Here is a 22193-nt window from a genome sequence, read left to right as displayed (position 1 = left end):
TGGATTCCGGTGCATTTGTTCAGATGAGTGATTTTTGAGGGCGTAAAACAGGTCGGCTAGAAAAAATAGTGCACACGGTGCATATTCTGACCGGCTGCTTTTACACTGATCAGAAAAGATAGGTTTGAACCTATCTTTGGCCAGAATATGTGAGTTGCCGGCGAAGGGAGGGGGCGGTAGATTAGCACACTTTTGGTTTGTGTTGAATGAAGTCAAAGGTTTGTGACTACATTAAGGCCCCCTGCACACGGACGGAAATTCCGCGGCGGGATTTCCCGCAGAATTTCCACCCGTGGAAGCTGCCATACAATTGCATTGGAAAACGCAATCCTAGGCAGATGGCCGCGATTTGTCCACGTGAAATCACATGCGGAAAACAAATTGCGATATGTTCTATTTTTGTGCACGTTTCGCAGAGGCCCGCACAGAAATGTCACTACCGGGCCGCCAGCTCCGCTCTGCGCATGCCCCAGCAGCCGGCACATTACAGAGCCGGAGCCGCGGGAGCAGGTGAGACCCGCACTGGTCCCTGCAGGGGCGCGGGTCGGGGGATCCGACCCGGCCGTCTGCAGGTGGCATAAGGGTTTTGGTAACCCGTCTTTATAAATCAAGTCAGATATGACCTTATCTTCCACCTTGAGACACTATGGTTGTGCTTTCTGAAAGGGGATGACACATTATATAAGATGCCCTAAACAACATAAAGATCATATTTCCATGTGATTCCTAGAAGTCCGTATCCTAAATATCTTCTAAAACGCGAACATCTATTGCCAAAAGATGATCGGTATAGTGGAGACTGGGTACTGAAACCATAGTAGTAACAACAGTCAGAGAATAGGTCACCAGAAAATGGCTTATGGCATGAATACATTTTCTTTTAAGAATTAGTGATTTTTTTTTTCAATTTAATTTATGATGTCATGATTTATATTTTAAAAATCCTAAAACTATGAAGTTTCCATACTGAGCACTAAGTCTGACACTTCATGTTCTGTAGAGAACTTTTCAGCGGTCATCTCATTATCATCTTATGCAGGATTAGAAGGAAAGACCTATTTATGAGTATAAAATGAGATCCATCACAACAGGTGATGGTCATAGCTCACCTCTTCCCCCTCTCTGCACATGTCACAGATTATGCCTAGAACACTCTCCCATAAGAGTCAGTAGGTCCCCTCCTGTCTGTTGTGTCTATGACTCACAAAGCTGCTATAAAGTATACCTCTAACTGCAACTCAATTATTTGGCAGCCCCCATAGTTATGTACACAAAATAGAAATTACAAAATCTACAATCGGAAAATAAAAACCGATTAGAATTGTCCGTAAAGCATGACATTACCTTTCAGAAAGTGAAGATGCAATTTTATGCTCGTGATAACTGGAGCTCTGCTAGCCAAACAACTTAGGTCTTCAATCTAAGGAGAGGATCAGATTTCTTCTAGATTCTGAAGGGCAAAATTTTACACACCCTCGAGAAATTGCTAATGCGTTTGCCTCATATTACTCTTCTCTGTATGACTTAAAGCAAGATAGAAATACAAATCAACCCTAACCGGAGGAAATTTTTAGCTTTTTACAAAGCATTAATCTCCCTCACTTATCACCCAATCAATTAGTCTCCCTCTCTCCACTGATTTCTACACCTGAAGTCCTGGAGGCCATTAAAACTCTAAAACCCCTCAAGTCTCCGGGTTCAGATGTCTTTTCTAATGGTTTTTGAAAAAATAATCTTCTCTTTTGGTTCCTTTATCTGGTATCAATGTTCAATGCGGCAATATTTAATGGCACCTTTCCTTGGTAAATGTTGGAGGCACTTATCATTACTTTACCCAAACCCATCAACGATGCTACTTCTCCAACTACTTTTTGCCCCATTTCCGTATTGAGCGTTGATGTCAAAATGTATGCTAAACTTTTACGTAAATTATTTTTTTCTATCCTCCCAAGATTGGTTACTGCAGATCAGGTGAGATTCTTTCCACAGAGATAGGCACCCGATAGAACACGCCCGTTCTTGAATCTCATTAAGACCGACGAGTTTGGTCGTATACCCTCTTTATTTTTAGCTTTGGACCTGGAGAAGGCTTCGACCGAATCCACTGGGGCTATTTAGAAGCTACGTTAAAAAAAACTTGCTTTTTCACAACCCATTAGGTCTGTGATTTTGTCATTGTTCTCAACTCCATCTGCACGGGTCTTCTCATCTGGGTGTACTTCTCATTCATTTGCAATTTCGAATGGCACTTGACAGGGCTGCCCTCTCTCGCCTCTGATTTGTGCTCTTCTTATGGAACCCATTGTGGAACAAATCAGAATTAATAAAGATAAGGGAATAAAAGTGGGACAACAGGAGAATAAAATAGGGCTTTATACATATGATGTCATTTTGGCACTCTCAGGCCCTAACTCCTCTTTAGACCAAGAACAATTTGTATTTTCTGATTTTGGGAAAAGTCATTTAACAAGCCCAGGTTCCAAAAATTTGCCAAAATTATCTGCCCATGTTTAATTTTACTCCACAAGTTTTAAATAATTTCCGTAAACCATTTCTTGGGCTGGAAGTATAGCAGCAGCTAAAATCATACCACATATTCTTTATATTACCATCCCAAATTCCTTTTTCACTAAACTCAAAACCATTCTCAATCATTTAATTTCGGGCGATTCCCATGGTAGAATTAAATTTTCTACCCTAGCTAAGATCTATGAACTAGGTGGTATGAAGGCCCCTGACTTTAAATGTTCTTTTTCTTCAGCAATTCTGAACCAGGTCAAAGACTGGTGGAGCTCTTTCTTGCATTAAAAATGGGATTTAATCGAGCCAACTGACCTAGGGATTCCCTTGATCTCTTCCCTGGGGGTCAAGCCTCGCCCTTTACTGGCTCACACTCTCCTAAGTTTGCAAATTTTGGTTTATGTTTAGCAGCAACTTGTATCATCATCCTCTTTGGTTCCGATCTCTGTCCTTCCTTTTTTTCTTTTTTCTATTCTTGCAGACTTTGAATTTGATACCTGGGAATCTCTGAGCATTAAAAAAGAAATTGGTGATCCAAATGAAAACAACTCTGTACTAGACTTTTCTACATTATGTAGAACATTCCAGTTGCTTAGTATTTTTTTTTTTTTTGCCTTTTTAAGACTACAACATGCTATTCATTCTTTTCATGTCCAGAAGCCCGTTTTTCCCAGGTCTGCTTACACCTTTTTTTCCCTGTCTACCTGTGCATCCAAGGGTATTTCTATATTCTCTGATGACTAGAGATGAGCGAGCACACTCGGTAAGGTCCTTCATCTCGATTAACTGCCTTCTCCTCTGAGCGTGCTCAGGGGGGCAGATGGGGGAGAGCGGAGGGGAGCGGATCTCTCTCTCTCTCCCCCCCCCCCCCCCACCCCCCCACGCTACCCTCCGCCGCACGCCGCTCTCCCCCGCCCCCCCGAGCACGCTCGGAGGAGAAGGCAGTTACTCGAGATGAACGAGGCTTGCTCCAGTAACTGACCTTACCGAGCGTGCTCGCTCATCTCTACTGATGACACCTTTTTTTCCAAGTTTCTCAAAGTAAGTCTTCACATATGCTACTGCGGGAGCAAGATTTTAAACAACAATTTTGATTGGATGGTTAGAGATCAACCCTCTCCTGGACTAAAAAAGTTTCCCATGGAATTAAACATTGTGAGTCTTGGCTAAAAGATATTCATGCATTGGTACCCAACTCCCTCCAGGCTTGTTAAAATGAACAACTCTATCTCTGAGATGTGTTGGAGGACACTTATTTCCACATGTGGTGATCTTGCCCAGTTGTCCATTCTTTTTGAAATGTGATTTTTTGATTTTGTTTATACTCTAACACATCATTATGTGTCCCTGGACCTGGAACTGGCTCTCTGCTTTCTATATACGAATAGGGTACCATTCTGTTGTTCAGTTCTAATCTCCCATATTCTCTTTCATTCGCATTTGGCAGCTGCTAAAACATAGAAGTCCTCAGGTATGCCTTCTCTTTCTGAAGTTATTGATTCTATCAATCTTACATACCATTTAGAAGAAATATATTCTTATAGATACGTTACAAAGACTTCCACATTTTCTTCTTGAGCACCCTGGACAGAGTATCTTGCGAAAAACTCCCTATAGTTAGTAATGATATTAGTGTACCTTGACGCCACCAAAAGCTAAGGGTTTGACAGGAGGAACGCCCCTCTTACACCCCTAGCTCCCGATAGGGTCAAGTGTGGAAGGTCCTAGCAGCACAGTATGCATTGCTTGTAGCCGACCCTGCTGGCTTAGGGTGACGTTTCCTTTTGCTATTGCCCATACATAATCAGCTGTAAATGCTGGCAGTTTACAGGTAATAATGTACGGCTAATAATAAAAGGAACCTTGACTGTAAGCCAGCAGGGTCATCTACAAGCTATGGAGACGCTGCAGATGTCACTCACCGCTTGGTCCTGTGCGCCTTCTGTGCCCTGGCTCCCGGCCCAGCAGAGGATGGGGCCTCAGTCCCAGCCACCGGAGCTGTATTAAGTGTGGTCCGGCGCACACACTTCCTGCCGATGTCCCGGCGACTGTGTGCCATCCCAGGACTGGCGCAGTAGTCTTCGGGCGGCGAGTTACACTGTTTTTTCTTCCCCCCCACTGTTGCCTCCCTGCTGAGGGTGCCGAGCAGCACATTAAATGGGGGGTAGGGGTGCCGCCTTTCCTCTGCTGCCGGCCAACTGTCCCCCTGCCGCTATAGCCTCCCTGCTGAGGCTGGCGAGCAGCACATGACATGGGACAGAGGGAGGCAAGCTTGGGCTGCGTGCCTACAGCGGGGGGCCGCTGTATGCTGCTCCTTATCACCCTTTGCTTAGTGGGCTGGCAGGACCTATAGGGCAAGCACATGTGCAGCCAATCACGTTCAGGGGGCGTCAATCCCCTGTCAATCTTGGCTCCACCAGGACTTCCTGGTGGCATCCAGATACACTAATACCGTTAGTAATTTATAGTTATTTATACTGTCTATTTTGCTCTACTGATGGGGGTTATGCTGCTTGTGCCGGGCCCGCAGGTCACATGAAATAACATGATGTGTTATTTAAACATGTTCAACCATTGCTTTCATTGGTCCCCTTCCCTTTCCGCTTTATACCCTATTTAATGGTGGTGGATGATTTATCCTCAATATGTTTTCATTTTGTAAGTAAGCAATTAGGCTTGTATAAAATATGTACATTCTTTTCTGACATTTGCTTGTTTATATATCGGGATATGTTTGCCGAGTCTATATTTTGGACTTGGGTTGTTGCCTCTCCAGTTTCTTAAATGTTTGAAAATATTTATAATAAAGAGAGAATTATTAAAAAAAAAAAAAAACAGATTAGAAAATTGGATTCGGTTTTACGATCTGGTTTTAATTAGTAGAAAAAGTCTAAGTGATACATGCCCTTTAGGTTTAAATAAATATTGTTTAACTCGACTTTATGCCTACATTGTTTATGATAACGAACCATAGTTCAGACCGGTTTAGCTTCTTGTAGGTTGACCTTATCTATGCAAGGAATAAATAATGAAAACTTCTAGGATGGCTGTGATCTTTCCTAGATATCCATCCTGTTCTTCTAAGACATAGAAATGGTGCCAGCTTAATGAGGGCACGTGTCTACTGCCCAAATATTATGTACCGTCTGTACAAAAAAACTATTTGTTATAATGTTGGCAGTAGATGCTAGTTTCCACATCATAATAACATTGTTGAACTCTAGTACCTTTTTATTAATGTCTGAAAGCCAAGGCTTAAGATCTGTGTGTCCCTCCCTCCCTCCCTTGTATCCGAAGACAAATCCAAGACAGTCGTTTGACATTATGTACTTTACTATTGACTGTGAACTCTCCCTTTATATGCCAAGTGCCGTAGACAGTTGTAGGTGTTTATTTCCCACATCCTTCTAGTCCAAATATATTGTGGCTTCAATTCAAGCAGAAGCATATTCCACTTACATAACAGGGAACAGTTTGGGAAAAACAGTAATACATTGACTTGATGGCGTAGAATGGTTTAAAGTACGAAGCTGTCTGACTCTACGAATTTCTTGTTTTGTTTTTTTACGTCTGCGGAGATTAAATGAAATGGGTGAACCGTTATAATGAAAGCCATGAAAATGTAGCTTGAATGTCAACAATAGCTTAAGTTTAGTAAAAGTATAGATTACCGGAATCTAGACTTTAGTAATTCTGGGATTGTTCTTAAATTCCAAGCCTGTGGGTAAGACCATGAGAATTTTGCATAGGAACCTAATACTGTTTTGGAAGGGATTGCCTTTTTTAATCCTGTTGGCTACTTGCACATTGCTGCTTATTCCTCACTCCCAAGAACTGGCTGTAGAATGCTTATTCCGTTAAGGGAAAGTATGCCTTGATAACAATATGCCACAGCAAACCACAATCTCTCTTCTTTTCGTAAAGTCCACTTTTTCCATTCGTGAGCCGAATACTTGTTGATTCTTTAACGGACAAGAATTCATTGCATGTGAAGGTCAACTTGTGAGTTTACTTAGGCTAGATTTTCTTTTCCAGTCTTGCCTCATTTGCTTATTTGTTGTCATGTGTCATCATATGAGGATGTGGTATTTATTCTGCAAATGTTTCTTCTCTTTCAGTTGATACAAGATTAATGCTAGGTACCTGTATCCCCAGAGGTCCCTCTTAAGGAGGAGGTACTGATAGGGTTGCTGCAGGGATCCGTGGTACTACATTGGTTTTCAGCAGCACAGCCTCACAGGTGGTGTTGATTGAGGTGTCTGGGTGTGGTTTGCTCCAGTTAGCCAATCTCACAGGTCTGTTGCTTATATATACCAGCTCCTTTGCCAGTGTCTGCTGGTTTCCCTCCTGCAGTGTGAGTAGTCTTGTGTTCCTGCTTGTCTGTGCAGGCTTCAGCATGTTCGGTGGGAACTGTGTTGTGTTCCTTCATGTTTGTGCAGTCTTTATCTTCTGTGCATGTGACGAGACATGAGGTGTTTGTGCAGCATTCAGGATGTTCAGTATGAACAGTGCCATGCTCCTGTGTGTCTGTGCAGCATTCAGGATGTTCAGTGTGAATAGTGCCATGCTCATGTGTGTCTGTGCAGCTTTCGGTACGTGTAGTGTGAACTATCTTGCGGTGGGTCCTTTATCATCCAGAACGAGGTAGGTCCCTAGGTTTTCAGTGCATGGTCGTCCCTGTCAGGACAATTGCCCCACATTGCAGGCAGGTTTTGGGGGGTTAGTTGTCTCGTTAGTGCAGTGACCCGCAAGACAAAGAGGACCCTTGATTTTGGGCTTGCGGGTTTAAGTATCTTGGCTAAAGTACAAACTAATACCTTGTACTTGTTCCATCTGGCTCTGTGTGCAGGTATGCAGGTGAGTGTTTTGTGCGTTTGTCAGTCATTGGGTTTATGTCAGTCTGTGAGTATGAAGTCCGTTTCGCAGTTCTGCTGTTTGGTCTGGTTTCCCCAGAGTTTGTGTGGCATGGCATTTATGTCTGCTGCTTAGTTATGTCCACTATTTCCAAGTCCAGTCTGCAGTTCTGCAGTTCAGTCTGAGTTCACCTGCCAGTGAGTTTCGTGTCCGGTCCGCAGTTCTGCAGTTCACATGCCGGTAACACTGCTGAGTGTTCATGTCCCAGTTTGATGTTACAATTAAGATGATGATCATTAAATATATGTTTTCAATATTATACTTGCACAAGGAAGCAAAATTAGGTGCCTAGTTATTAAAAATAAAATAAATAGGACAAAGGCTAAGGGCCGAAAATGACTTTGACTCACAATATTAATTCATCCCAGCTTTCTGCTCAATGCCAATCCTAAGTTCACAAGCCTACTCCAAGCTGTATTCATTTCTATTCCCGACACTGTTCATAATTGTTCCCCATTATGTAACCTTTTTAAGTAATCCATAAATTTCTTCTATCGACTCTTTCATTCTAATTACACTTTCCCAACAAAGTTTTTTAAAATTTACAAGAACCAAAAGAGTTATGTAAGTGATGTAATTTAGGTGTGGACTCCAAGAACTGCTATATGCTCTATAACAATCCCATTAGGTTTTTTTCACTTTCTCAGGTTTTAGTGACATGAATACCATATTTTACAGGTCGATTCAGCGGCTAACTTGATCAAGTACGAAGAAACCGATTATATTGTGCACAGACACTATTCATCATGTTGTGCCCGGTGCGATGATCTGGTAGCTGAAGTACATATTTTGCAGTTTGTCTATGTGTCCACTCACTTAGCGGTAGTGCCATATGGGTAGATCGGCTCTATTTTGCTTCATTTCTTTCACATTCTAGTTTTTAGTAGCATTCTAGTCTATATTAAATATATTCTTAGTAACTTTCTTGTTTGAAGACTCCTTTGGCCCATTGATTTTAATAACCAGTAATTCATGTTCCAGACTCGAATGAATCTAATACTCAAAACTACTTTATGTATGAATTCCCAATACATTCATCTATGTAAACTAGAGATGAGCGAGCATACTCGCTAAGGACAATTGCTCGATCGAGCATTGTCCTTAGCGAGTATCTCCCCGCTCGGGAGCAAAGGTTCGGCTGCCGGCGCGGGTGACAGGTGAGTTGCGGCAGTCAGCAGGGGGGAGCGGGGGGGGGGGGGAGGGAGAGAGAGAGCTCCCCTCCATTCCTCCCCGCTCTCCCCCTCAGCTCGCTGTCCGCCGCCGGCAGCCGAATCTTTGCTCCCGAGTGGGCAGGTACTCGCTAAGGGCAATGCTCGGTTGAGTAATTGCCCTTAGCGAGTATGCTTGCTCATCACTAATGTAAACCCTTTTCATAGGATTATGAGTGAGGAGCTGGAAAGTTATCCATTTTGGATTATTTTATTGAGAACAAGACCCATGACTACGGTAGTGATGAAGGGTCACAGCTGGGAGTAGGAGGCCACAGAGGAGGAGGTCACAGCTCAGTAAAGCAGTGCAATGAAGTCGAAAGAAGTGCACACATCCAAAGTATAGAACGTTATGGTCATAATAATGGCAATAATGTCTTCTGCACTGTCTGTTCTAATTTCATATATGTCAAATAAAAATATATCAAGTTCCTTTGTCATCCCAGGGATGTAAAAACTTTCTTTACTGAGTTGCATTTTTTTTTTTTAAACTTTAGAACTCCTACTATGCAACGTGTAAGGACAGATTGCCGCCTTTGGGCTGTGTTCTTAATGGTTAATTAATGGTTAATGAGCTATGTTTCAGAAATGTAGGGCACAGAACAGGAGCTATTAGTTATAATTTATATCCAGACAGTTGTTCAATGTGAGGTCCCTCTGCCAGTGGGTCAAGTGTTTGACAATGGCTGGTTTTATTGCCTTGGATGAGACAAGAGTTCCATTAAGAGACAGTATTTGTACCAAAAGATTTTTTTTTGTTCTGTGCTCTCATTAAAACTTTTTAGCACAATTAAATGTATTTACGGTATATCCTGGCACTGTGGGATATCGTGTTTGTAATCAATTAGGCTTGGATGTTGGCATTGTTTTTCGTTAAGATGTGCCAAATACAGCTTGCGCCTAAAACCATTCCGATTTATTTGGGCTTGTACATTCTTTTCCCTCCTTATTTTTTGGAAGATCCTATAGGAGATGGATTGGTTTCCCACCCAGTACAACTGAGGCTGCCAAGAGTGTTGGCTCAAAAGTTTTTGGTTTTTTTCATATACTTATTAAATGCGCTGTAAGTGGCCAATAAAGGATTCTATACTCACCGGTCTCTGGTCCTTGTGCCCCCTCAGCAGGCTGTATCTGTAATTTCAGTTGTCCTTGAATTGGTGAGAGAGCGTGCTGTTAGGCTGTGTTCTCTTTGCACAGAGAAAACAGCAGATTCTGCTCCCTAACACTGTAGCACACACAGAGAAATAACATTAGCATGGAAGACACTAGAGAAGCACAGAGCAGTGTAGATGTGATTTCAGTAGTTGTAATCACTCACCATATAGCTGCAGACACCTCTGTATGTGTCTCTCCCTCCTTCCTCTTCCCTTCACTTTCCATAGGCTTCTATGGAAAGTATGACTTCTATGGGAACTACTTCTGTTTTCGGTCTTCCGATCTCTGTTACTGAAGTCGAGCATCACTTGACCACAGGCAGTGGACAGCAAATTAAGGAACCTGTAGAGATCAGCTTTTTTCGGCCCAAAAACATAATTTTGATAAATAAAGTGCAAGGTGATCTTGCTAGTTATCACGTTGTCTATCATATAAGCACAAATTGTTTGAATTTAAGACATTGTCAATATATGAAATAATTTCCATCTCTTTATTCTGGAATTGTCAGTGCGCCTGGTTCACACTGTGCTTTTTTACTATGAATGTTCTCAACATACAGACTAAACATCTCCATCTCCACTGTATGGCATCTATCACATGTATCTATCTTACAAGGGAAACAAGAGAAAGTGCTCCATAGTGCAGTAGGGCCAGACAAGGATGAAAGAAAATTGTGCCAACTGGCCTGAGGAAGGTGCCATTCCGGTGCCTGCCAAACTCTGAATCCTTCACATTGTGCCTGGTTCCCCGGCTGTTTCTTCAAGTATCTGTTTAACAGATATACCACGTGCCTTTCATTAACCTTTCATTATGTATCCGTTAAATAGATACCATTATAGGCTACAGTATATTGGCATCCATTTAAATTGGGTGTCCGATTACCAGACAACTTTCCCCCTGTGGAGCCCACTGTGCTAAAATGACAAAAGGAGCAGTTATTACCCGCCCTCCGCTGCCGCGATCCAGTGTTGAAATGCCACCATGGTCCTGGTGTTTCTTGTGGCAGATGAAGACACCGCCCGCTTTCTGAGCGCCAGCTCTTAGATCTTGCACGCCATGATGCTAGGAGTTTGGAACAGTGATGCTGTAACTTTCAGGTGACTCATGGTGACATCACCTGCCACAGCAAACACCAGTACCATAGTGGAACTGCAATGCTGGACTCACGGGACAGGTAAGTACTGCTCCTTTTATTATTTTAGCACAGTGGGTAAAATAATAAAAGGGGGGGGGGGTGAGGGGATGTTCTTCGGTAACTGACAGCCCCTTTAATCAGTATGTCGTGAAAAGTCTCACAATGTGTCTATTAGCCAGATGTTGAAGATGTTTCCATTGTCTCTGATACACATTGCCAGAGGTAGAGTCTTCAGGTGGACTAGGAACAGTTCCAAAACCATTCCAATCTTCTGAGTTGCTGGCGTGAGAATGACAGGAGTTTCTGGATTCATGGATACAGGAACAAGAGGCCTTGAGTTAATGATAGCAGACAGTTTGGCTAAGAAGGTGGTTAAGGTCTTGTGCATAAAGGTCCATTTAGACACAACGATTATCGCTCAAAATTCGCTCAAAAGCCGCCTTTTGAGTGATAATCGTTGGGTGTAAATGTGCCCATCTTTCGTTCAGTTCAGCATGAAATCCATCGTTCGGCGGAACAGCTGATAAGAAGGACCGCACGCTGTGTTCTGCCCCGGGAGAGCTGATTACATTGTCTCAGCTATTAGCCCTGCTGCAGAACAAAGGGACTTTATTCAGAGAACAGCGGGTAGTCTGTTCTCTGAATACAGTTCCCGGCGGCTCACACGCTACTAACTGGTACTAATAGACATTAGTACCAAGTAGTGGTCCATGCAAAATGATCGCTCAGAAGCCATCTTTTTTTCTTGAAGAATTTGAATCCACAAGCATAGTATCTTACAAGTGAAGCCTACCAACCATGTCCATGAATCTCTCCTGTGAGAATCATGAGGAGGCTTAAAGTAAAGACCCACATGCAACTATTGTCCGCTAAGTAGTCCTGGACTAGTTTAGAATTTATTTGCATTTCCCGACAAGCACCTATGAAGTTGGTTCCACGGTCAGACTTCAACAACTTTACTGGTCCTCCGATAGTAAGGAATCGTCTTAAAGTTTTGATGAAGCTGGAAGCGTCCATAGATTGTATCACTTCTATGTGTTTAGCATGTACACTCCTGCATGTAAACACTGCCCATTGTTTGCTGCTCGAATGACCATCTCTGATTCTATATGCAGGGACTTCTCATAGCCTAAAAGCATCTAAACCAGCTTAAACAAATGGTGGCTCAGTACTTGTCCTGTCAGCTGGCAAATTAGAGATTTGCTGCTCTTGCAATTTTCCCCTTGATTTGCAGCACTGAACACATTGGTGAATCAAGTGGTTAATCTGTCTTTTCACTCCTACAATCTAAATGCCTACGGTTCTTAAACTACCTTGAAATACCGTGAAATGTCGGCATTGGTGCTTGACCCTTTCATGATCCTGTCATATCAGTAGGGTGGTAACATGGTGATGACCGGAATAATGAGAGGATTTCTTTGTCCTCCTACTTGGCCCAGTGTAGGTAAGCACCAACCCTTAGCAAGCCAAGATTGTCCATTATTGGGTTGAGATTGACAATAAAGCTGCTTTTTAGGAATATTCGGTTTGTCATGTAAGCTCTTTGGTCTGATTCAGCAGGAATTCTGGACCCGTCAACTAAGAAGAATTTGCAAAGCCAGTAGCAGATGCTGGCCTGGTTGCATGATCTGCTGGGTTAAGATGGGATGGAACATGGCGCCCTTGTTCACGCTTGAAGGTTTTCCTGATACTTCCTACATGGTTGCTTACATATAAGCACTTGGTCTGGTTGTATATGTATCCCAGAACTTTCTTTCGGTCTGTGTAGAAGCTAACCTCATCCATGTGGATATCTAGTTCACCCTGTATAAAGACTACAATCTCTATAGCTAGTACAGTTCCACAGAGTTCGAGCCTAGGGGTGGTATGCTCAGGCTTGGGGGCTAATTTAGTATTCTCAAACAGAAACCCAACAGAAATTTTATTGCAAGCGTCTATTACCATTAAATAGATCAGCGACTTCCTTCACGGTGGCAAATGCCTAAAATGTAAACTTTATTATTTTCTCTAAAACTTCACAGTCTTAATTCGCAATCCTCAAACATGCAAACTACAACCAAGTATATGTTATTACTTTTCACATATATATAGACCTTTGATATCCCTCATCGACATTAAGGGCATAAATTAGAAATAGGGTATCCTAAAAGCAAGATGTCAATGACCCTGGATTACCCTTTTCTCACTACTCAAATCAATACAGAGCCATCGCCCTGACAAGGGCGTCTCCGTGCCGGAACCAACCCCTAAAACTTTGTACCCTGATGTTGCAATAATATACCTCGTTAGAGGCAATAGCATCAGTGGATACCAACTCAGTCAATGTACCCGTCTACCTCTCATACTATTACCATACTAAGTACATCCTTATCAGTATGTGTACAACGCTGCGTTCACCCTTTTAGAGATTGAACGTGGTGCTGATATCTGCAACTTTGAGGTTTCTGCTTTGAGTGTTAGATCATTGTGGCTAGCAGGATTCATAGGTGATCACTGCTTTAGCATCCATTCAGCGGTGCGATCAGTTGGATCTTCCGCTTCTCCTAGGTCGAAGTAGTCCAAATCTATATGCTTCCTTAATGCTTGTCGAAGGATTTTCAGTTTAGCCAAAGCAGCTGCTTCTTCCCTTTCCATTTAATTGGGCTGCTGTCTCTGCTGCTATCCGCTCCATCGCTGCTTCCTTCCTACCAAAGGAACTTCTAGCTTCTTTTGCATTCACATGGACGTCTAAAAGTTTGGCCATAATGCTGACCTTTTGAAGTTAGATGATCTGGAAGATTGTGGTGTCAGTTTGGTTGAGGCTGATCGATATCACCTGCTCTCTTGCAAAGGTGCAATGCAGAGTTCTGTTTTATCCTTGCTACCTTGCACTACGGCATCATTTCTTTAAAGTAGAGTCTCTCAGCTAGCTCTACTGAGGCATCTTCCATTTCAGAGTTACTCAGGAATGTGATGTGTTTTGTGGACAGTCGCTGGTAACGGTCATAGGCGGCAGACAAATGATTCAAAGCTGTGGTTAAATCTGCTGTTTTCAAGTGTTGAAGAGTTGCTATCGGTGCTCAGGTCTTCCCCATGAATCATCCAGATTGCTGCGAAACTCATCTCTGATAGTTTCAAAGTTTTCTCTAAACTTTTGTCTAGGTTTGATTGTAGTTTTGTATCGTGGACTCTGCTTCCTGTACATCCATGTTTTTTATCCTTCCGAGGTAGAATGAGTACCCACCTTGGTCGGGGGTAATAAATAAATTACCTGAAAACGCTGCGAAATAAGTTGGCATTATACAAATAACAATATTTATTTTGTTTATTTTCTTTACTTTTAATTGCCAGCTGTAGAAAACATAGAAATCATGTTTTAAAATGCCAAATTCTGGAAAAATATACAAACTTTCTCCTAGCTGAACCAATATACACAGAAGTGCCAAGTGGATGGGATGTGGGTATAAATTTCAATAATTGTGACCATTTCTCTTGCTGAATAGTAGGCAGGTAGGAATCCTGAGTTTTGACCAGTGCCTGCAGTCATAGTATCATCAGTTGACTTTTAATATAGTTATGCTTTTCATGACTCACTGGAATTACTAATTAAGGTGGAATTTAAGGTGAAATTTAAAATGGACAACCACTTGTTTTGTTCCATCATATCCATCAATCTGATAGTGAATTCCCATTAGAAGAAGGAAGCTTAACCCCTTCCTGACGTGTGTCATACATGTACACATCGGGTGTCCTTGTATGGAGTGGGCTTGGGAGCTGAGCCCCCTCCATTTATAGCAAGTGTCGGCCCCACCCAGACATAATGCTAATCATGCCTCTCAACCATTTAAATGCCATTGTATGGCATGTTCTTATAGCTGTATTTAGATGTCCCAATTAGGATTAAAAAGTCCTAAACCGCAACCCCCCCATGATGAGATTACTATTTGGAAGTCATGGCAGCCTAGTGCCTACTTAAGTATCTCAGGGCTAATATGAATATTTGCCTGTGGCGCATCGTAATAAAATAACTGTCAAAATGCAGTATAATGCAATACTATAGTATTGCAGTATACTGTATATGTGACAAAAAAAGTCTCCTATAGAAGCTAAAAAAAATCACTGTAATCATACTGACCCACAGAATAAAGATAACATGTCATCTTTACTGTACTGTGAACACTCTGAAAACCAATCCCCCCACCCTTAAAAAAAAATGGCAAAATTGCAATTTTTTTCTCATTTCGGCCAACTTAGAAACTTTTAAAAGTTTTCCAAGAGCAAAAAAAAAATAAAATAAAATAAACAAGCCCTCATGTAGCTATGTCACAGAAAAAATAAAGTTATGATTTTTTGAAAGTAGGGATGGAAAAAGAATTGGGGGAAAAGGGGGTCACAGTGAAGATGGGGGGTGAAAAGTGAGAACTATCAATGTCTCTAGTGGAGAATGCTACATCCAGCGACAGGCATCCTGAAGATCAGGGGGGGGCAGATAAGTATTTTGCCTCCTTCCATTTCTGTCTGTTTAGATATTCGGTTAGCTTATCCTTTAAGAAGGCAGCCGAGATTCCTGGATTCTTCTATAATAAAAATATTATACAGCATCTAAAGCGCTCCAGGCTTTATCCATATAACTCCGATTACTGCTTTTTACAGATTTTCTTTGAATGTTTTCCATGAAGGAAGCTTTAAAATTGACATCATGTTTTTAAGTGGCTCTTGATGCAAAGCAGAGACACTTAAACAATTAGCAATGGCTCGCAAGTAAGTTAGCGGAATGCTTTGATTTCTGTAGCCCTGAATGAAGTCTACAAACAACGCACTTTTAGCTATTCCTGGTAGAGGTTTGCATGTGTCACCGTGATCTTTTCAAGTCTTTCATTAATGCAAGATTTATAGCCAGATATTCATGTTCTGCATAAACTGACAATTGGAAGTGATCTATGTATATGTAGCCGGTTAGCTCTTCCATTGACAGTTACACAATACAGTGTCAGTGTAATCTATACAGAAAAGCACACAGCTCTCTGCAGGTAGACTACAATACAAATCAGATAACTAAATGCAAAGCTCTGAAGGTTATAATACACTCATTGTCAAAAACAATCGAATTAAACGTTCTCTGTGTGATTGTAATGTAGTTATAAGTCAGTGATTACAATTTCAGAGCAAAAGGACCATTTATCGTGGAGAACTGACCCCTTGTAGGGATGTTCTAGTTCCCTGTTGTACCGCCTCTAGCTTGGATACAAGATGTGATACGGCTGGGCATGAAGGCTCTAGTACCCTGTTGTACCTCCTCTAGCTTGGATACAAGATGTGATATGGATGGGTATGGAGGCCCTAGTACACTATTGTACCACCTCTAGCTTGGATACAAGATGTGATACAGGCAGGCATGGAGGCTCTAGTAACCTGTTGTACCGCCTCTAGCTTGGATGCAAGATGTGATAGCGGTGGGTATAGAGGCTCTAGTACCCTGTTGTACCCCCTCTAGATTGGATACATGATGTTATACAGGTGGACATGGAGGCTCTAGTACTCTGTTGGGCCGCCTCTAGCTTGGATACAAGATGGGATATGGACAGACATGGAGGCATGCAGGTCGCTTGTGGTATCCTGCAGCATATCTATCCACATTTGTTGTAACCCAGTCTCTGGAACGTGCAAACTCATAGGCCGTTGAAGTTGGCATCCCAGATGTTCTATTGGCGATAGATCTTGTGACCGGTCAGGCCATGGAAGTATGGCAATGTTGTGGGGCCCCCACCCCCACAACTTTCCTCTGCGTCCTCGTGTCTCTTAAGAAGCCGATCAACGCAATACTAGCAGCCAGGGACATTGCAGGCCAATGCATAGTCTGTAGCATGGCCCCCATGATCCATGTGCCATCTATAATACTGTACCTTTCTTATATGATAGAGGGGCTTTGGGCCCCTAGTGTTCCAGGGCCCAGTAGTGACTGCTACCTCTGCACCCCAATAGCTAGGCCCTTGGTCAGCAGTATCTACATAACGATTTCCAAAAATGGTCATAAATTTTGGTGGCTTATCGTTTTAAATATTTACTATTAGAAATCAGGCCCTAGTCCTATAGATCTTAACATACTGTAGATGGAGAGGGACCCAGGCCCTTTATCCCATGATAAACACTATGTTGAAGTTGAATACTTGATGGATTGTGGTTGAAGAGTTGCTTTGTATGTTATTGCAATCTATTTAACAAGTTTTCTTTCTTCGTTACAGCTTGGGTTGGGGCTCTCGCCATGGGAATGATCTTCTTCTGCTCCCCAGTTGTGAGCATCTTCACAGATAGGCTGGGATGTCGGAAGACCTCATCTGGAGGAGCTACATTGGCTTTTATTGGATTGTTGTCAAGTTCATTCACCAAGTAAGATAGTATTTCACATGTTGCACCCTTTGTTTGGTCCTACACACCCCGGTTCCCAGCTCCTTACCTTTTATTATAGAACAGATTACCCTGAAGCAGAAATCTTATGGCATTGTTACTCTGCTTTGTTTTAAGGGGTAGACCTCCTCTGTGATCTCTATAGTGTTATATCCACTGAGTGTATCACATATCCTTTATTACTAAGCCACTCGTACAAAGAAATGCTTTGTGGTAAATTTTAGGATTGTGAAACCAAGACCTAGCAGGTTTTACTGCATGCTAATCAGCCATAGGGAACTATTGCACTACTCTGCAGTTCCATAAGGCATGCTTACTTTGATCACACACAGTTTTTATGATTAGAAGAAAATTCCCAAGATCCCAATTAGTTATAGTTTTGCACTATTTAAATGTATACAGAATTGCCACTGTGTTAGATATTGGATGTTGGACCATCTTTGGCCTTCAGAGCCACCGCCATCATGGCAAAGGTTTCTACTTAGTATTGAAACCGTTCTGCAGGAACATCGACCCCATGTGGACTGGATAGCTTTTCGCAGTTGCTGCTAAGTAGATGGAGGTATTGACATGCTCAGAATAGCCGACGGGAAGGGTTCACCGATTCATGCTGCTTGCGCCAAATTCTAATCTTCACATCAGCAACAGAAATCTGACCAGGCGATGTTTTTCCTTTGCTCGGTGATCCAATTTTGTGTTCTTTTGACCACTTGAAACTTGCTTAGACAACAATGAAACTCAAGTAGTCATCTGCTATTACTGCCTGTCCGTGTAATGAATGACAGATACATTAATTGGAGCACCAGCATTGTATTCGGCTGCGATTTACTTGACTGTCCACCACCTGTTCGTCAAAAGGATGCTTGGCATCTTTCTGTGATTCCCTTCATGGACAGGTTGTTTATGCCCACAAGAGTCCTTTTCATTGGATATTTTTCCCCAATCACACCATTCTCATTATAGCCTTGACACGTTGCACAAGAAGAACCCACAAGGTTGGCAGCTTGTGTAAGCACAAATGTCCATACCTCGTTTAAAGTCAGTCAGATCATTTGATTATCCCATTTCCGTGTGGATTCACACTAAGAAAGCCATGAAAATCTTGCTTCCTTTATTCTTTGGGGTCACGTGTCTATTGTCCATGCATGGAAGCTACAATTATCAAAGGGCAGGTATTCCAAATAAAGTGGCAATTCAGTGTGCATGTAAATATCTTTATATATGTGGGACATTTGCCAGTTCCAAGGCACAACCCCCATGTAGTGGCGCTTGTAATTGCTGGCGCAGCACCCATTGATTTCAATGAGACCCCAGCCTGCAAATACGGGCACCAGCCACTACATCGGGGTTGGAGCAGCTGCTTCCGCTAGGACTCCTGTGCATAGAGGTGCTGACAGCATGCGCCCACTTAGCTGATCGGCCGAGTTCCTCAAAGGCGGACCACGACTGATCAACTATTGATGACCTATTCTGAAGATAGTTCATCAATAGTGTTTGTGCCTGAAAAACCCTTTAGGTAAAGTGTCTAGAACCCAGTGCACATTGCTTTACCTTTTGTTCTATTTACTTTTGTATTGTTGAGTAGTTCCGGGGAATTGTTAGCATTGGTTCTATGGATAACTCGATCACAGAGCAATTACTGTAATTACATTCAAAAACTTGAAAAAACACAATAAGAATGGTTATTAGTGTGTCTTTTTGATTTGTAAAGAACTTTATGAGCTCTACTTGTAAGTGATGCTGAATAATAATGTAGAACAGCTATAAATAGTAATAATGAGGACAGGCAACACTTTAAGGACAACTGGCAACATTGTAAACATCTAGAAAAAATGAATTTGTGGGCTAGAACGGAATCGGGAGATAAAACATAATAGACATGTTCTCTAAGGATGCTTAACCACCAGGATCGGGATAGCTTTTCAGTGCAGAATATGGATTAACTCTGAAACTGGTTCACACTAAAGAAAGTTTGATGGTCTTAGATCCTCCTCCGAGAGCTTCAAGACTCGGAGTCTTTTTACACGGGCAGATTTACTGCCCATACAAACACCAATTGATAATACAGGAAAGTTGATTGGTGCTCGCCTACAGGGCTTTTTAAACAGATAGATGAAAACTGTATGGGAGTAAACGACCTTTGATACAATAGTTCAGGGTCAATACTGTTTGCATATTGCTGCCACATACTTTCTTAAGGCCCATTTACACGTAGCGATTATCGCTCAAAATTAGTTCAGTTGGCCCACAAATGAGCGACATGTAAACGTAGGCATCGTGCACTTTTCGTTTGAACGATGATTTTAAGGTGAACTTAAAATCCATCGTTCAGCTACTGACAGAGCTAACACATTTATCTCTCAGTAGACCACACGCTGTTATCTCCGCAGGATTCGGCAGAATAACAATATAATCTGCTGTGAGCAGAACAAAGCAGCTATGTGCACAGCTGAGCGTATGATTAATCATAGGCTGGGATCTGCAAACAAGCTGGGCTCCTAAAGGTCCTTTTACATGCAAATGAAGATGATTTAGTGTTAATAGTCATTAACACTTTATGCAAATAGGTCACTAAATTTTTCAATCTTTCAGTAGTTTGAAAGATTATCTTTGTGTGTAAATGGGCATTTACAAACATTCTTTCAGGCAATTATTGGCCCGTGTAATTGCCTTTGAGGGAGAGGTGACCATATCGTTCTCTCTCTGTAATAGAAGTGCATGTGGTACCTATTCATACTACTGCCTGAACTAGTACAATATGAGTGACCAATGAAGATGTCCAGCAAAGACAATTGACCACCGATTTAGAAAAGCTCAGGCCTAAATAAATCTTCATTAGGGAGACATTCTATCTCTGGTTAATGGTAATTGTAAATGACATGTATTGCTTGATAATGTTTATAAGTATATATCTGATTCTTTTTTTCTTTTCTACAGCTCTCTTGGTGTCCGATATTTTACCTATGGAATACTTTTTGGTTGTGGCTCCTCTTTTGCTTTCCAGCCCTCACTGGTTATACTTGGCCATTACTTCAAGAAGCGCCTTGGTCTTGTGAATGGCGTTGTGGCCGGGGGCAGTTGCATCTTCACTCTATGCTTTCCTTTTTTAATGGAGACACTGGGAAATTCTATTGGATTGTCACATACGTTTCAAGTGCTCAGTGTGTTCATGTTCATTCAAATTTTCCTTTCTCTGACTTTCAAGCCACTTCTACCAACCACAGTAGATGCTAAAGAGAAAGAGAATTTGGCAGGAAGAAGTAAAACCCAGCAGTGTCTGGTACATACACGAAAGTATTTCAACATGCAAGTATTCCGGAAGAAAACCTACACAATCTGGGCTTGTGGTATTGCCACAACGGTTTTGGGATATTTTGTTCCATATGTTCATCTGGTAGGTGAATATTACAAATGGTCAAAATGTATGGAACCAAAAATATAGAGTATGTGATGACTTAATATTGATACAACCTCAGCTAATGTAGCAGGGTCCTTATAAACACATCTAATGGGCTAGAAGCTGGAAAAATGGGCAAGTGTAATAATTTTAGCAGGTTTAATAAGGACCAAATTGGATGGTTGGATCGGAACATTCCTAAAATAGCAGGTCTTGTAGGGTGCTTCCAGTATGGATTGGCTATTACCTACCATAAGTGGTCCAAGGTAGGCCGGTGACTCTATATATAAAACACTCACAAATAGATGGGCACCAAAATCCGGCGTCCTCCCGCCCTTATCTCTGTCGCTGACTTTCGGCGTTTTGTCATGACTATACAGGTCTGCGCCAGTCCCGATGTTCGTCGGGAGGTTAATGTATGTCACGTGTATCGGCGTGACAGCGTTGGTATACCCTCCGTGGTGTAGAGCCTTCAGTCTGTTGTCATCACGTGATTCTACGTAATGACACAGTATCACATGATGACGCTGCGGCAGAATAGTCGGTCCCATCCTGTTACATGGTTTGGACGTAATGACGTCTTCTCCGTAGTGTGACTGTATCGGGCACAGTGTCGACACGTGGTTCGGCGTGGTGACGCGCCATCCAGTATGGATTGGCTATTACCTACCAAAAGTGGTCCAAGGTAGACCGGTGACTTGAACACAAGGTCATGGGTACCCGCGGCTTATTCACGCACATTAAGTGCAAAAGCTAGAAAAGCTAGTCTGTCTGGTCTAATCCCATAGAAGAGCTACTCAACTGCTGATAAAATTACTGCTATTTGTGATAGAAAGGTGTCAGAACACACAGAATATCACAGCTTGCTGCAAACTAATGTGCCCATGCTGACTGCTATCAACCACTGCAAGGGTCTGCATGGAGCAATGGAAGAAGGTGCCTGGTCTCATAAATCACATTTTCATTCATGTCAAGTTGGCAGCCAGATGTGTGTGTGTGCCACTCACCCGGGGAACAGTTGGCACCAGGATGCACTATAGAAGAAGGCAAGCTGACAGAAGCAGTGTGATGCTCTTGAAAACATTCTTCTTGGTGCCAGATACCACAGTAAGGCTCAGTTTGGACCTCATTTATGCTCCATCCAGGGGTACTGTCAAAATCCCCAAAACAGCACCAGCATTGAAAACTGCTAAAAATGGAAACGAATCGGTTTCTGTTTCAGAAGGTTTCCATTCATTTCCAACATTTTGTGCTGGAAAGAGTAGCATGGTGGACTGTGCTATTCTTTCCGGCACAAAATGCCAGAAATGAACGTAAACTTCCTGAAATGCAGACCAAATGTAGACTGCAACAAACACATATCACAAATCTACCATGCATGCATTACCAAATCAAATGTATGCAAATTATGCATAAGGTGCCAGTGCACACATAGTCACCAATATAATACTTGATCCATTGTGAAGGATGGAGGTGGCCA

The 22193-nt window shown here is 42.2% G+C and overlaps 1 protein-coding gene across 1 annotated transcript in view; it reads left to right on the top strand.

Moving 5' to 3' along the window:
* Positions 1-22193, top strand: part of SLC16A2 (solute carrier family 16 member 2) — a 153005-nt gene that overhangs the window by 98572 nt on the left and 32240 nt on the right. Inside the window, exons 2-3 of the mRNA XM_066581644.1 lie at positions 17154-17298; positions 20254-20710. Of these exons, the coding sequence (XP_066437741.1) occupies positions 17154-17298; positions 20254-20710 (602 nt within the window). The remainder of the gene's footprint in view (positions 1-17153; positions 17299-20253; positions 20711-22193) is intronic.

Source organism: Eleutherodactylus coqui, chromosome 10 (genome assembly GCF_035609145.1).
Source record: "Eleutherodactylus coqui strain aEleCoq1 chromosome 10, aEleCoq1.hap1, whole genome shotgun sequence".
Classification (NCBI taxonomy): domain Eukaryota; kingdom Metazoa; phylum Chordata; class Amphibia; order Anura; family Eleutherodactylidae; genus Eleutherodactylus; species Eleutherodactylus coqui.
This window is presented reverse-complemented; position numbering and strand designations above follow the sequence as displayed.